The sequence below is a fragment of the Notamacropus eugenii genome, chromosome 2, assembly GCF_028372415.1.
Source record: "Notamacropus eugenii isolate mMacEug1 chromosome 2, mMacEug1.pri_v2, whole genome shotgun sequence".
In the NCBI taxonomy this organism is placed as follows: domain Eukaryota; kingdom Metazoa; phylum Chordata; class Mammalia; order Diprotodontia; family Macropodidae; genus Notamacropus; species Notamacropus eugenii.
In genome coordinates this window covers 69,495,043-69,511,196 of record NC_092873.1, presented here as the reverse complement: position 1 = coordinate 69,511,196, position 16,154 = coordinate 69,495,043, and the positions used below count along the sequence as shown (strand labels likewise).

The window sequence follows — 16,154 nt, the reverse complement described above, 5'->3', positions numbered from 1 at the left end:
CTGCACCCACCCCCATGCTGCACTGCCTGTCCGGTGGTGAGGGTTGAGATTCCTCACAGATTCTCAACCTTCCCCCCCTCCACTGGAGTGATGCAGCCCTCCTCCCTTGACTAATCTGGTCATGATGGGCCCCTGGCTTCGGGCTGGGCAGGAGGCCAGCACAGGTTCCCTGGGGGGGCCTGGGGGGCATTGGTCCCTCTGGCAACCTCCCCATCTTTTTTAGCTACTCCCCTTGGGCATACTGAGCATCGTGGGGCTCCCTGTGACATGACTCTGTTTCCTTCTTTGCTCAGGGGATAATCTCTGAGTTAAAGTTGCGAGGGGACCCTCGGGTGACCCTGTTGCAGTGTCTGGATGATGATGATGACGATGACGACAGTGATGGGGTGAGTGCTGGCCCCCCTTGGTCCCTGGGCCCTGGAGGGAGGGATTGGTCCAGCCTGGGACATCCTTCCCTGTCTCCCATGGGCACTGCTTTGTTCTCAAGGGCAAGAGGCCAAGTGTTTGTGTGGGCATCATTGTGCTCCCAGACCTGAAGAAAAGTTCAAAAGAGTTCCTCCTCTCCCAAGACACCCCCCTACTCCCTCATCTCTCTCCCCTGCCCCAGGCTGAGGAAGGCCAGAGTCCTGCCCCTTGCTCCTCCCTCAAACATTGACTTCTCTAGGTTGTTGAGGGAGGGGCTGCCTGTGTTTTTTTGTCCCAAACTCTGAGTCACAACCCTGGACATGGCATGAGAAGGATCCAGTCACCAGGGATGTCAGCCTGAGCTAGGCGGGGCAGGTTTGGGTGCTGAAAGGTCAGGCTGATTCTGTCCGGGCAGTTTACACTCTGAGAGGTGACCCATTGGGGTGTCCAACATTCCCTGGAGCTCCTGGGCATGGTGCTTCTCTCCACCCTGCCCTAATCTTTCTTATTTTGAAATGATCTAGGCATCTGGAGACTTTGGAAGTGGAGCGGATGAGCAAGGAGGACCCTCGGGGTCAGACATGGTAAGTCTGGGAGAGCCTGTGCAGATGCATGTGCACATGCAAGTCACATGTATGTAGTACAGATGAGCGCAATATGTATGTCATGTGTGACACACAATGACATGTGGGGCTTGCACAGGGTGTGGTTATGCATGTATGTGTTTCAGGGGGGTTGTGATCTTAATCATGACATTAACAGCATTTATACAGTTACTTAAGGTCCACTGTTGGATGGCTGAGTTCCTGGGGGCAGGTTGCTTCTCTCTGGACTTGGTCTCCTCCTTTGTAAAGGGAGCAAGCATAGACTAAACACTTGCTCAGGTCCCTTCCACCCAAAGGTGTGCTGGTAAACATTTAATAACTGATTCTTGGGGTGGGGAGTACAGAAATACATTTTTGTGTTTAATCGGCACTAGTAGCATTTTTTCTACCACTTGAAGCCTAGACAATCACCAAAACAGCAAATTGAGCCCTGCTTTTTAGTGTTTGCCAGTTTCTGAGGTGTGAACAGTCACTCTGAAAATTTAACAATCATCTGGCTCAGGCCAGATGAGCTGGCCCCAGCATACTTCTGCTTCCCCCTCTAATTCCTATGATCTAATGCAAATTCCTGGACTTTCTCTTGCATGTGACTATTAGCAGGATTGCAGAATTTCAGAGTTGAGGGGCTCTTCTGTATGTCTAGTTCTACAATCCAGAGGAGTCATTTTCTCAATGTGTGTCTGCGTATAGTCAGCCAGCTATGAACACAAACATCAAAATCATCCATCTTTGACCTACTTAAACAAGGTGCTGACATTGAATAGACTTTGACACAGACTCTTCCTATCTCCTAAGGAAGATGAATTGATGAAGATTTACATGCAAGAGAACTTAGAACCTATCATCAGACAGATGTTTGAGCAGGGGAAGGGGAGAGAGAAGGGGGGAAAGGGGAGGGGAGAAGAGGAGACGGGAGGAGAGGAGAGGGATTCAGAGAGGACAGAGACAAAGAGAGACAGATAAAGAAAGAGAGATGGAGACAGTCCATGCAATGTCAAGGAATTGGAAGAAGTCCTTTATGATTATCTGCATTTCTGTTCAGAGGATGAAAAGGGAAAGAGGAGTACTACACCAGATCCCCTGGACTCTCACCACTCCTCACATCCAGCTAATATCATTTGAAGTTGCCATCTCCGTTCCTTAGCTTGTCACTCACTACTTAGCTTTCCCTCCTCAGGATTTGTTCTCTGGACCAGTTCCTTAAACAGAGTTTTTCTCACTTCCAGGTTTAGACCTTGGAAGTCCAGGCTTTTTGGAGAATGAACCCAAAGAAATGTGTTTGCAGGATGTGAGTGTGAGAGCCAGGATTTCTGAGAGCCCAGGGGAAGGTTCTGGCCAACCTGGGAACATCTGTCATTTTGAGGGACAATGAAGTTATTCCAAAGGAGATTTTCTTTGTATTTTGAGGACAGTCAGGAAATTTTTTTTTCTTTCTTTCTTTCTTTCTTTCTTTCTTTCTTTCTTTCTTTCTTTCTTTCTTTCTTTCTTTCTTTCTTTCTTTCTTTCTTTCTTTCTTTCTTTCTTTCTCTCTCTCTCTCTCTCTCTCTCTCTTTCTTTCTTTCTTTCTTTCTTTCTTTCTTTCTTTCTTTCTTTCTTTCTTCCTTCCTTCCTTCCTTCCTTCCTTCCTTCCTTCCTTCCTTCCTTCCTTCCTTCCTTCCTTCCTTCCTTCCTTCCTTCCTCTCTCCCTTTCCCTCCCTCCCTTCCCCCCTCCTTTGCCTCCCTCCCTCCCTTTTTCCTCTAGTACTTAAAACCTGGGTCATATTCATTTTTAAAAAATCTCATTGTGTCTCATTTACTTGTCTGCTGCTAAGAACTATTAAGCTACTGCTAAGCTATTTCTACTGTGCAATCAGGATGATGCCCTGCTTCCTGAGGACCTGCCCAGTTAAATGGCTTGGTCTAACTAGAAGCCTGGGCCGTCTCTGAAGGTGCCTTTGCTAGAATGGACTTGCTGGGCCGGGTTAAGCCTAGCCTTTTGGGGGACAGAGTGGAAGGTACCATCTGCTTCCCTTCAGCCTTCAGGGATCTCCAGGGCTCCCTGTGCCAGCCTTCCCCCCAGAGGCTGATGTGCCTACCTGCCTCTCCAGCCTGGGGAAAGAGGGAGTTTCTAACAGACCCCACCAGTCAAAGTGATTGAGGAAGCCTTTTCACCGATAAAAATGTAAACAGAACCCTCAAGTCAACTGTACTGGATGAGGAGCATGTTTGCTAAGACTCAGGTCTATGGAAATGGTCACTGTTGCCCTAGAGTAATTAAGTGGATCAAATGATTTCTTGTGGGTGTGCCTAGGGCTGCTTAAAGAGAGCTGGCTCTGAAGGGAGCTGTCCACAGAGGGGGCCCAAGCTGCCTCAGGTAGGGCTTCCCCCACTGGAGGCCTTCGGGCAAGGGCTGGATGGTCAAGGATGCCCCCCAGCTGGGGCTGTAACCAGAGTTCAGTCTGAATGATGGTCCCTAGGACCTGGTGGCTGCTCACTGAGGCCTTGACCATTGGTTGAAGTTCCAAGTCTGACCCCCTGTGACCAGATGGCAGAGCCAGGAGCTTGGGAGGAGCAGGCAGAGAAAACTTCCTGGCTCCCCCCCCCCTCTTCCATCCCTACCTCTAAGTAGGGACCATTTCCCCCTTTGTGTCCTCACGCTTAGTGCTTGGCACATGGTAGGTGCTCAGTATTGCTGTGACTGACAGTGAGAGCTGTCCCAAAGCTGAAACAGCTGCTGGGGGGAGGGGGTGCTGGGCATCTCCTCCACATAAACACAGAGCATTTCCAAGACAAGTCAGTCTGACCTTTTCAGGGAAGTTGGAGGGCATATTTCTGGATGCTTGGAGATCCAGTGGTTCTGTTCAGGATGAATCATTTTAGTGTCTCCTGGGGAGACTCCAATCCTCTTTGATCAGTGGAGTATGCCCTTTTTGCTTCCCTCTGTATTCAGCCCCCACACATACTGCCTGTAGGGCTTCACTGGCCATTCCTGAGTAGCCGGCCCCCTCCATGCAGGAATGACCTGTGCCAGGCGGCCTGTGTGGGAGCTCATGTGGGCCAGGGACAGACAGAGCCCACATTGGGTCACTGAATAGTGCCCAAGATGCCTGTTACCAGAGCCCTGTGCTCCGGGGGTGAGTGTCTACTACCCATGCCCAGCTCAGTTCTGTGAGAACCACCCAGGGTGATCACTAGCAGAACTGCTGCATGGGGGAGCCCCCCATTTGTTCTAGCATGCCTCAGGTCTCTGAGATCCTGGGAAGGAGGCAGGAAGAAGTGAGAGGGGAATTCTGTTTGCTGGGTCCCCTGGTGCTGGAACCAAGCGGGAGTGTGTAGGAGTCTTCCTGTGCACAGTTCCTGGGCAGCCCAGGCCCCCCAGGGTGGGAGAAGGTAGCAGCCTCTGGTCTGCTGTGGATCCCAGGGATTAGGAGTGGCCTCCAAGGGAGAGAAGCTTTATTTGTGGAGCTAGATTGGAAGAGGACATTCAGAAATCTCCAGGCTCCTGGGACCTGGTTCTGGTCTTAGATAGGACCTTACAGGCCATCTAGATGGAGAAACTGAGGCCAGGGATACAGTCACATAATATCATGGCTGGAGCCAAGTTAGACTCCAGAGAGCTAATCCAAGCCTCATTTCCCCACACAGATGGGGAAACTGAGACCAGGGACATATATAAGGTCACATAGGTTGTCAGGTCAGAGGTGGGATCTCGGATCCTCTGAGCCTCTCTTTTCACCATCCCCTCTGCTTCCCGTGCCCTGCCCTGAATGATGCTTGCATGGCCTAGAGCAGACCCCAGTTGGGGAGGGCAGAGTAGGCAGGTCTGGCAGTGAACTCTGCCTCTGGCCTGAGGAAGAGCCCAGCCAAGGTCAAACGGGTTTGGATCTCTGCCCTGGACCTTGGCAGGAGCAGGAGGGGCCTGAGCACCATCTCCAAGGCCAGGGGATAGCGCCAGTGGAATCAGGAAGGAAACCGCCAGCCTCCCCAGTGGTTATCACAGGATCTCAGGGCCCGGTCCTGACCGCACTCAGACCCTGGTGGAGCATCTCCAGCCTCTTTTCAAAGATCTCCCATGAGGAGCCTGGCTCCTTCCATGCTGGGCTGGGCTGGGACAAGTCCTTAGGATTTTGATCTGGCTTGAGCCTGAACCTGCTCCTTCATAACCCTGCCTGCTCCCAGGTCAGTCCTCGGGGCATAGGGAGACCCTGTCTTTGGGCACTTCAGGTGACTCTCAGGCTTCTCTAGCATGAATGTCCTTTGTTTCTCCCTGTACCCCAAAGGTCACATCCTCCACCCTTTGCCAGCCTGGGCTCTGATCCTTCCTAAACCCTGGCACCCAGGACTGAGGCCCATCCTCCTGACTGATGGCCTGATGGCCAGGAGATTCTAGAAGGCCTTTGGGCTGCCCCTGGGGTATTGGCTCACATTGTTGTGTGCTAGGCTAGAATCACCATTCCCTTTGAATTCATGGCATTGAGAACTATGGGTGGGCTGGCCAAAAACATATCTTCAGCCTGACCGTGAGAGCAGCCCCGTGGGCAGTTTCCATGAGTTTGTCCTTGAGCTTAATAGGGTGGTCTATAATCCTGTAAATCTGCATCGTGTGTGTGTGTGTGTGTGTGTGTATGGTAGGGTGTGATGTCTATGTGTCTATGTGTGATGTGTGTCTGCGTGCAAGGGATGTCTGTGTGTGGAGTTTGGTGTGTATGTGTGTGTGTGGGGGGTGTCTGTGCATGTGTATGTATGTGTCTGTGTAGAGGGGTGTTTCAGTGTGTGGGGTGTGTGTGTGTGATGTCTGTGTGTGATGTGTGTCTGTGTAGTATGTGTGTCTGTCTATGTGTGGCGTATATGTGGTATGTATGTGTGTGTATGTATGTATGTATGTGGGTGGTATGTGGATGTGTTTGGTGTATGTGTGTATGGGGGTGTGTGTCTGTGTGTGGGGTGTGTGTGTGTATGTGTGTTTTGTGTGTGGTATGTGTCTGTGTGTGGTTGTGTGTGTGGGGGTGTGTGTGGTGTATATGTATGTGTGTGTGGTGTGTGTGTGTATCAGAGACAAAAACAGAGAAACCCAGCCCGAGGGAACACCTCTGGTGTTCTTGAGGTCCTCTGGCTGCAGCTGGTATGAAATGGGAAACTTCAATGCCTTTCCTTCTCTCCCCACCCCCCTCGTCCTAGGGGCCTCCTTTATCACACAGCCTCCCCGTGCCTCCTCCAGTCACATTGCCACCCCTGGACACGACCACCTCGCATTTGCAGCCAGGCCTCATCAAGGCAGAAGGGGCCCACATGTCTTCCTCAGGAGGTAACAGCCTTGAATGAAGTTTCTTGAGACCCTGGGCATGGGGGCATCGAAGGGTTGGTCCTGGGGGAGTACACCTTCAGCTGAAGGGTAGACACAAGACCCGGGGGTGGCAGCCTGAGCCACAAAGGGCCCCACCCCCTGTTAGTCAGCACAGGCTTGGGCTGAGGCTCTCAGAGAAGACCAGGGAAAGTCCTAGAAATTGGAACATCCGCTTCTAGCTGGTGGATGAGAGGCCATGGGCAGTGTGGTGTGCTGGACACTTTGGATGCCTCCACCTGTGTGGCACATCATTTCACTGCTCTGTGCCTCAGTTTCCCCATCTGTAGAAATTTGGGAGCTGAAGAAGAAGGCTTCCAATGTCTCTTTGGGTTCCAGAGCCATGATCTTCCTCATACCCCAGAGACCCAGGGAGGAAGGGCAGGAGGCAGCAACCTCAGGGAGGCTGGAGCTGGTGGAGGTGGAGAGAGCAGAAGGCAGGGCTATGCCTGTGGCCTTGCCAAGCCATACGTGGGCAGAGGCTTTTCTAGGATCCGGCTGAAGAACCCAAGTGTGTGGGATGGACCTCAGAGATGAGCTGGTGCAGCTCTCTCCTTCATACTAAGAGGCCAGAGGGGGCATAGCTGGTCTGCGGTCACACCACTTAGGAAAGGCCCCCAAATGACCACACTTGGGCATTGGCTGTGCTTGCTCCAGAAGCCACGGGCCAACCCAGCCCAGTGGGGTCCTCTGATCCTGGCTCTCTCCTGGCCACTGACCAGGAGAGAAGAGAGCCCTACTGGCCAAGACTAATTGGAGAGATATTATTAGAAGGACGCCTGAAACCCTCCAGGGAGCCATGCAGGGAATCGGACACCTCTGCTGGGCTTGGCTCTGCCCAGACTGGCCCTAGGGCCCTAGTCATTGAAGGGCAGCAGCACCCCCTCTGGCACAGAGCACCCCACCCTGGCATGGTACTTACCACAAGGGCAGGAGATGCTCTCTACTCGTGAGCCTTTAACCGTTGGCATCTGTGAAGGGTCACAGGAGGGACTATGCCAACCTGGTCTCACAGGCAGCACAAGAGAGGGAAGAGAAGGTGGCTTTGAACCCCACCTCAGGCACTTCTTGGCTGTGTGACCCTGGGCAAGTCACTCACTCTCTCTTGGCCTCCTTCATCTCTGGTCATTTTCCTCCTTTACAAACCGAGGTGGCCACATTCGGGGCTTTCCCAGGCCTTTTTCATCTTGAAGTATCTTCTTTTCCCAGCCAGGAACTGGGTTCTAGGAACAGTAAAGTTCATGCCCTTGAAGGGACATCCTGGTCATGGAGGGCCCTGACTTCTGGGCAGAGGTGGGGGCTATGGATGCGGAACATACAATGATATGGTTTAGATATCTATTAATACGTTTTACTTTTGTGGGTTGTTTCCTCTGAATTATTTTTTCATTTCTTGTTCTAAGGGAGGGTTCCATGAAGGAGGCATGGGGGAATCTTGGACTGGAGGATCCATACAAATTGATTTACAAGACGTTGCCAGTTTCTGAGCCCTGACCTCTAGATGGCTTTGTTGTGGTAACATGGCTGACCAGACTCTGCCTCCTGGCCCTAGGCAGTCCATGACTCATGTCAGCCACATCAGCTGCATGGCCAGGGTGCTGCCCAGTGCCTGGGTCATGGCTCTGGCCCTAGAACAAGCTTAAATTCAGGAGACCTGGGCTTTGACCCTGTATTTACTACTTGTGTGACTTTGGGCATGGCTTAATGCCTAATTTTGAAGGTCCCTTCCAGGCCCACATTTTTGGTCCTCTGATGGGTCCCGGAAGCCCAAAGCATTGTCAACAACTCTGCTCCTTCTCAGATGTGGGCCCCCGAGGGCCCTTCCAGCGTGTTTCTGACATGCTCCTGCAGACAACTCATTGGCCATGGGCAGGCCTACAAAGGTCACCTCAGAGAACCTGGTTGTCATCCATGACTTGGCTCTGTTCACCTTTCAGCTCAACTCGATTCCTATGGAGGGGAGGAGGCCAGAGACCCCATGAGACCTGAAGGCACACAGGACCAGGACAGAAGGCTAACAGAGGTGAGGCCCAGGGCTAGGCACCCACCCTCTGCTCCCCCTCCTTAATGAGAGCACAAGCCCAGACTGGGGAAGAGGCAGCTGCTGAACTCAGGCAGGGGCTCAGGCAAATCCCACTCTCCTGTTTCATTACTTCCATGACCTGGAGGTGTTCCTGGAGTATTTCTCACTCAGGTGGCCACAGCTTGGCAAGGGAGCCAGGGAAACCAAAGCGCTTAGTTACTACCTCCATTCAAGGGACATGTGAGTGGTTGGTTTAGTCTATGAATGTGTCCCTTCAGACACATGCTCTCCTGCCTGGCCTGAGACAAGAGGGTGCTACTTAGTGTGGAACCAGTGGTGAGACATTTCACTCCCCGCCAGGGGATGGGCTGCATTGGGTGGCAGTGGGTTTCCCTTGATGTAGTGAAGAAAGCCCGGGCTCTGGTAGCTGAGGACCTGAGGACAAATCTGGCCTCAGATACTTAACTAGCTGCGTGACCCTGGGCAAGTCACTTAACCATTGTTTGTCTCGTTTTTTTCCTCATCTGTAAAATGGGGATAATAATAGTACCATAGTTGTCATGAAGATTAAATGAGATAATTGCCACATGTTCAGCAGAATGCCTGACCACAGGAATCATTCTGTCAACATTAGGTATTATTATGTAGTCTGTGGGTCTTTTGGAGGAAGGGTCTTCAAACCACTCTCTGGGGACACTGGACAAGAGATTCTGAACTAGGTATGGATTGGACCAGATGCCCCTTAGAGTCCCTATGTCTGTCTTTGGCAAGGAGTCAGTGGTAAGGACATTTGGGTTAAACTGTTCCCAAGTTCCAAATTGATTTGTACTTTAAAATGATCATTTGCTGTTTCCAATGAGCTGCTAAAAAGCCTCACTTTCAATCTTGGGGACCTTTTCCGTAACCTTTCCTGGCTCTGCGGCAGAGGCTCAGCAGCCACACATGCCCACTCTCTGAGGCCCTGAGGACGTAGTCCATCTGGACTAGTCAGCAGTCAGTGAGGAGCTCTCTGACTGTTTTTGGAGGTGTGGGGGCAGGAAGGGGCATGTCAAGACAGGCAGGCGGAAAGAGCTTGGCTAAAAGGGAATGGATGGCACTTTCCCATCCGAAGGATTCCACCTTTGGTGTTCAGCTCCTCCAACACGGCAGACCCAGAGAAGGCTTTGCAGTGGGAGACAACCCCACAGTCACTACTGTCTTAATTCAGATAGGATCCATAGAGGATTTGTCTCCACCTGCCTAGAAAGTACAGCCACTGGTCGGTCCTGGCTCCTGGACGTTTGGGTTGGTGACTTGTCTTGAACTGCTGCCCTTGCCTTCTTCTCTCTTTAGGAAGGCACCAGATTCGGATTGCCAGGCTTGAAGGGACAGAAAGGTGAACCTGGGGTCCAGGGCCCACCTGGACCCATTGGTCCCCAGGGGCCCGCTGGCCCTTCTCTCCAGAGTCTAGATGGGTCCACAGTGCAACAGGTCCCTGGGCCACAAGGACCCCCAGGGCCTATGGGACCCCCTGGGAAGAATGGAGAGCCTGTAAGTCTACATTTCGAACCATCCCTCCATCCCTCGTATTCTGGGGCCCTTTGTCCACATTAGTGGTTTACCTTAACCTGGGAAATAAGGCGGCCACAGAGCTTCCTCCCCATTGAGGCTGTGAAGCTCCTGGGTTTACTTCCTGCTTGCCTCAGAGTGAAGTAGTCTAACCAAGATGGCAGGGGGCCTTTGAAGACCCCAGGAGAGACTGGGAGCTCCTTTCGGGTAGTGGCAGGCTGGAGCAATAAGGTGTGCCTTGTAGAATACCACGAGTCTGACTGTTCACAAAGGAATTCCATGTTCTCTGCTAATGGAAGAGAGGAAATCCTCTTTCTCCTCCTCAGAGAATTAGAAGCAAAGGTTTCTTCTTTCTAAGGCCAAATGAAGAATCTTTGTTTTTCTCTAAAAGTTGGTATTTCCAACTTTTCCACACATGAAAATAAAAGTATATTTCCTTACCAGGTTGAGGTTTTGTAAGTCTCCTAAGGAATGCAAGGAAACCCCACTCTAAGACATAATTATCAGTTGCTGCTTACTCTCATTTATGTCTTTTCTCACCCCATTCTAGGGTGATCCTGGTGAGGATGGAAAACCTGTAAGTTTTTCCTTTTTTTCTTTTTGATTTTTCTTTTGGTCTTTTTAATAATAGGATTTCAAATATTCAGGTTACATATTCATTTTGAAATTTGCTGTGGTATGTGGTGTGAGGTGATGGTCTAACCCTGATTTCTGCCAAAAGGCCTCCCGATTTTCCCAGCAGGCAGTTCTTGTCCAGGAGGGAGTCCTGCCCAAAGGAATTTGGGTTCTCAAGTTTATCAGACACTTTCTCTTTTGCATTTAAAAGTGACAGAGTATCTACTGAGTTTGAGGAATCACTTTAGAACCTGTCTGATTGCGCAAAGATATTTGCAAAGACATAGTTGTGGCCTTTTCCAACTGAGCCAGTGTGTTGTACTCTGTGCTTGTCCCCCAAATGTAGCCTAGTAATGCAGGGGTTGAACCCATACCTCCTGTAGGTATGGATCCCTTGCATGAGCTGGGGGGGAGCATCAAAGATATGCCCATATGGGCCTTGCTGCCAGTGAAGCCAGTGGTATCCCAGTGAATCCGTCTCAGTGTCCTTCCTCCAGACTTCCATGGAGGATCTGCTCAACACTCTGAAGGCAGGCCTGCCCACTTCTGGGTACCAGTGCTGCCCTCAGGCTAGCCAGCTGTGATCCTTCCATGACCAGCCCATTCCTCACCCTATCATCCATGTCATTCATGGCTTTGTGCTTCTATCACCCAGGCATGGTGATGATGGGACTCTCCATTTCCCTTTAAGACAGGCACAAAATCATACAGAAGTTTGCTATTGCAAAGCACATTGTTGTTCCCCAAAATGTCTCCAATCCTCCACTATGACATACCCGAATGTGTGGGTCAGGTATGGGCATGAGCTGCTCCCCATGGATCATTTTGGTCCCAGCCATGTCTGCAGATTCCAGTAGAGAGGAGTGCAGAAGGGGCTGCTATCAGCAGAGATTAGCAGAATCATGGATCCTTACAGGGTTGGAAGTCTGTCTCCTTGCCCTACCCCTAGCCCACTGATTAGTGCCAGAGGGGTATTGGGAAAGCTGCTTCTTAATTCCTTTATCTGTGAAAGGAGAGTGGTCCAACTTGTGGGGGACAGTGAGGCTCTATTTTCAAAAGGTTATGTAGTGGGTACAAAAGAGCACATGCAAGAGACATGCTACCTTGTCTGACTGATCTTTGAGATGACGATTGGGGCAGAGAAATGTCTTCCTGGCATCCAGCCACAGGCATCTCAGTCACCTCTCCCTGTCTTCCTCCTTCTAGGGTGAGATGGGGCCTCAGGGCTTCCCAGGAACTCCAGGAGATGTAGGGCCCAAGGGCGACAAGGTGAGCCAAAGATGTCCTGAGGGGCTGGGGAGGGTGGCTGGTTCAGGGCAGAAGTATGGGCATGTGAAGTCTTCCGTGTATGAGCCTGAGGGTTGGCAGATCCCCATGACATGCCTTGTTCTTTGTTAACAGGGAGATCCTGGCACTGGACCAAGGGGTCCCCCTGGCCCTCCAGGGCCACCAGGACCTCCTGGCCCTGCTTTCAGACCTGACAAGTTGGTAAGTCATTCCTTTTTGGCATCACCCATAAAAGATGTGTTGATCTGAGAATGTTGGGAGGGAAACTGCCTCTGTCTAGTCTGTTGGGAAATAGGATTAGTTATTGCTAATAACTGTGTTATTATGTGGGAATGGAGTCTAAGACCCTGGAAGGGCCTTTTCCTGAGACAGTGGGAGGAACCTGGCCGGCAGCTACACCCCTGCTTTCCAGGGCAGCTTGCTTTCGGGGTCCTTGTATCACAGTGGTCCCAATGAGCATCAGGTAGGGCCAGTAGATGGCAGGCCTGGGTCAGCGGTCGTCCCCTCAGACCTGGAAGCAGCCACCCTGCCCACTCCTCCACACCCAGGCTCCTGCTCCAATCTAAGGCTTCCTAGCTCCCTCAGCCCAACCTCATGGGCCCACGGTATGAAGACTTTGGCGGGTAATACCAATGGTCACAGATCCAATCTGGGGCCTCAGAGGCCAATGCCCATTACAGATGAGGAAACCAAGTGCCAGAGAAGACAGAAGCTCCTAGCTCTAGAACTGGGAGGAGCCTCAGAGGCCACTGAGTCCAGCCTGAGACCCAGAGTGGTTTGGTTCCTTGTTCAAGGTCAAATCATCCTAACCATAATGACAGGGAGCATTTGTGTGAGCCCTGCTGTATGCCAGGAACTGTGAGAAGCACTTCCTCACAGCAACCCTGCAAAGTAGGGGCCATTATAACCCCCACTGTACAATTGAGGAAATGGAGGCCAATGGACTTTCCCAGGGTCCTACAGCTAATAAGCGTCTAGGGTAGAACCTGGATCTTTCTGCCCCAGGCCCGATGCTCTCTGTGCTGTGGTGCTTCTAGGTGCCCTGCATAGGGGGAGAGCATCAGAATTTAAATACGCGTTCTTTGGCTGCCCAGCAGGTTCCTCTAAAGCTGCCTCCCCTAGTCACTGAAGGCTCATCCTCTGCCTTTTGACCTGATAAAGCTGTGCTTATCAGGTGCCTTCCCTGGTTCCAGCGATGGTCAGGCCGGTCGGGTATCCTTCACTTAGATCCCATTCAGACGGGACCCACAATTCTGATTCCTAGGAAAGGCTGGCAGAAAGGCAGCACCAGAGGCCCTAATGGGCTCTAATGGTCAGGAAGGTCTGGGTTCAAGTTTTATTTGATAGTTATGCGCTGAGAGACTCTGGGGGATCCCCGGGCAGGCAGCTCCTGACACCCTGTGCCACTGACTGATGTCAACAGAGGGAGCTTCAGCACCCTGGGAAGTCCGAGGGACAGACCTAAGAGAACGAGGAAAGAGAAGGGCCTGAAGAGGCATGGAGGGGAAGGGCAGGCAGAGCCAAGGATGGCCTGTGCACCTCTGGGAGTGCTCCTTTCCTGCCCAACACTGTGGCTCTGGGAAGGCAGCCAGCTTCCAGCCACCCCAGAGCCCCAGAGCCTTCTCAGCTTGAGGGGCTAAGGCCCAGGCAAACTCACCAGCTCTGCTGTCCTGAGTCCAGGTTCCCCTGCCCAGCATGTCCTGGCTGGGTGGCGCCATCTGGTGGCTTAAATTCCTTAAACCATAATCATTGTTAATCAGCTCATGCTTTCAGGTTTCCAGTACCCTTCCCTCCTGTCCAGGCAGGTTGGCTCCCAATCCCTGTTTAACCCAGTCTTCCTTCTTGCTGCTGGATGGTGTTCCCCAGCCCTGCCTTTGAAGGTTCAGTTTTCCCTTCCTGTTCCTTAGAGTCAGGGCTCCCACATGTCAGAACATCCCCTTGTCCAGAGAGAAGCCTGCCCCTCCTTCTGGGGGTTAGTCATCCCTGAGCCTCCCTGATCATGGCCCAGAAGGCGTCAGAGCAGAATTTAACACTCAAGACCAGTGATTCCGTCAGGCAGAGATAGTCCCTCCACTGATGCTGATTTCAGCCCCTCCATGCTCTAGTAAATAATCTTCAGGGATTTTTGTGCCTGCCCTCTTCTCCCTGCCCCTACTTTCCTCCCCCCTCCAAAAAAAAAAAAAAAAGAATCATCACCTGGCAGCTGAGGGTTTGCAAACAAGCTTCTCGGAATTGGCTGGTCTGGTCCCCACATGAGGGATGTAGGCTCTGCTCTGGGGGTCATAGGAACTTGTGAAAAAACTTGGCAGTCTTCTGTTTGAGGCCCCAAGGACCCAGGCTCTCCCCTAGCCCTCAGAGACAGACTGAAGAAGGTTGTATGGGAAATCTGGTCACCCCACACCCTTTAGCCTGCCCTGCATCCTGCTGTGCCTAGGAGGCTGAAGAGTGAGTGCTAGTGGTTTTCCACAGCCCTCCCCTCAGCCTGTGTCTGCCCTCTGTCTGTCTGTCCATAGACTTTCATTGACATGGAAGGGTCTGGCTTTGGAGGGGACCTGGAGACTCTACGGGTGAGTAGCCTGGGAAAGGGGTGGGGAGATACACCTGAAGAGTGATCCTTGGCCTCATATTAGAGGTGATTGGAGAAGACAAACTGAGGCCCCATCATGGCTCTGATCCCTCACTGTCTCCTGTGCCTCCAAGTTCATTGTCTCCCTGGCCTCACTCTCTGGTCAGGCTGTAAGCTACTTATCTTTGTGTCCCCCAAAGTGGGAGAAAGGAGTGCCTAGAAGGTATTGGTCGGATGAATGAATCAGTTAATTTAAGCAGGCCCATGTTCATTAAAGTAGGCCAGTTAATAGAAACAATTCAGAAGTGGAAAGGAAAGAGCTGACATGTAAAGGTTGTCCCTATGATTACCATTGCCTGGGAAGGGTCTGGCTTTGGGGGGAATCTGGAAGGCCAGGGGTGAAGAAGTGTTTCTTGGATTGGAAGTGGGTCCTTGAGGGCCCAGCTGGGGAAGACGCTTGAAGGAGGCCGCATGTCCTATGGTGAACGAGGCCAGATCTCCTTGGAGTCACCTCAGACACTGACTTGCCCTGGAGCTGGCCCCGTCCTGGTGCAGTCATCTATGTCTTCTCTTCACCCCTTCCAGGGTCCTCGAGGCTTCCCGGGTCCCCCAGGACCCCCGGGCGTGCCAGGCTTACCAGGAGAGCCGGGTCGGTTTGGAATGAACAGCACTGATGGCCCTGCCCCCCCAGGCCTTCCTGGGGTGCCAGGCAGAGATGGATCCCCTGGACCCCGAGGACCCCCAGTAAGCCCCCTGCTCTTCTTATTGTCCCCCTCTACTTGGGGTAAAGTCTAACCCCGAGGGCCTAAGGACCATCCATGACTTTTGAGGCTAACTGCAAGGCTGTCATGTCGTGTTAGAGTGTGAGGACAGGGCTAGCTTGCCTTTTCTGAGCTTAGCTCAAGCTTGGTGCTTCCCAGAGGTATGGCCATCATTCATTCAGGGGTATTTGGTCAGATTGTGGCTGGTGACTGTGGAAGGGCTCGATTCTGCTGTCCCATCTGGGAGACAGTGGGGTATGGGGAGGAGCTCCAGGTTTGAGACCTGCATTTGACCCTTACTAACTGTGTGATCTTGGGCAGGTCACAGCCTTGCTTCCGGACCTTAGTTTCTTCTTCTTTACAAAGAGCCTGCCTAGCCTTAGAGTCCTTGCTAGGTCTAGAACACAGGGCTCCCATGGCCCATTTTTGTAGATGGGAACCATAGGGAACAGTTCTCATGTTCTGGAGCCAGGGAACATCCCCAAGGCTGAATCGGCTCCTGGTCACAGACACTGGCTTATTTTGTTTGTTTTTTGCAGGGCCCCTCAGGCCTCCCAGGAAAAGATGGACAGCAAGGGGAGCAAGGGCAGAAAGGAGATCAGGTAAGGGGTTCCCCAGTTCTAGGCCCAGCATCTCCCTCCTATCATCCCCTGGCCTGGCCAGTTCTGTGTCACACTGAGGACTTCTGGCCTGGGGATACGGCCATTGGGCCACCAGCAAGGAGGGGCCCAGCAGAGGCTGCCCACCTCAGTCTGACACTACAGTTGGGACTGACTCAGAGCCCAAAAGTCCTGGGTTCAGGTCCTGCCTTTGGCACTCCTACCTGGGGGATTGGGACTGAGCTACTTTCCTTTCCTGCTTTCTAAAATGAAAGGGTTGGGCTAGGTGGTCTCAAAGGTCTGTGCCGGCCCTATCCCATGTCCCTCAGATGTATGTGTGCGTGTGTGTGTGTGTGTGTGTGTGTGTGTGTATGCATGTGTGTGTGTGCATCTATGTGTGTGTGCATCCCTCCAGAATCTCCTCC

General features: G+C 52.0%; 1 protein-coding gene across 5 annotated transcripts in view; it reads left to right on the top strand.

Moving 5' to 3' along the window:
• Nucleotides 1-16,154, top strand: part of COL18A1 (collagen type XVIII alpha 1 chain) — a 132,160-nt gene that overhangs the window by 93,731 nt on the left and 22,275 nt on the right. For all 5 annotated transcript variants that reach the window (XM_072640825.1, XM_072640824.1, XM_072640822.1 and 2 more), the window contains 11 exons: nucleotides 294-386; nucleotides 930-989; nucleotides 6,168-6,294; nucleotides 8,268-8,353; nucleotides 9,686-9,883; nucleotides 10,452-10,478; nucleotides 11,723-11,785; nucleotides 11,918-12,004; nucleotides 14,317-14,370; nucleotides 14,955-15,113; nucleotides 15,670-15,732. In XM_072640825.1, coding sequence (XP_072496926.1) covers nucleotides 294-386; nucleotides 930-989; nucleotides 6,168-6,294; nucleotides 8,268-8,353; nucleotides 9,686-9,883; nucleotides 10,452-10,478; nucleotides 11,723-11,785; nucleotides 11,918-12,004; nucleotides 14,317-14,370; nucleotides 14,955-15,113; nucleotides 15,670-15,732 — 1,017 coding nt within the window. The remainder of the gene's footprint in view (nucleotides 1-293; nucleotides 387-929; nucleotides 990-6,167; nucleotides 6,295-8,267; nucleotides 8,354-9,685; nucleotides 9,884-10,451; nucleotides 10,479-11,722; nucleotides 11,786-11,917; nucleotides 12,005-14,316; nucleotides 14,371-14,954; nucleotides 15,114-15,669; nucleotides 15,733-16,154) is intronic.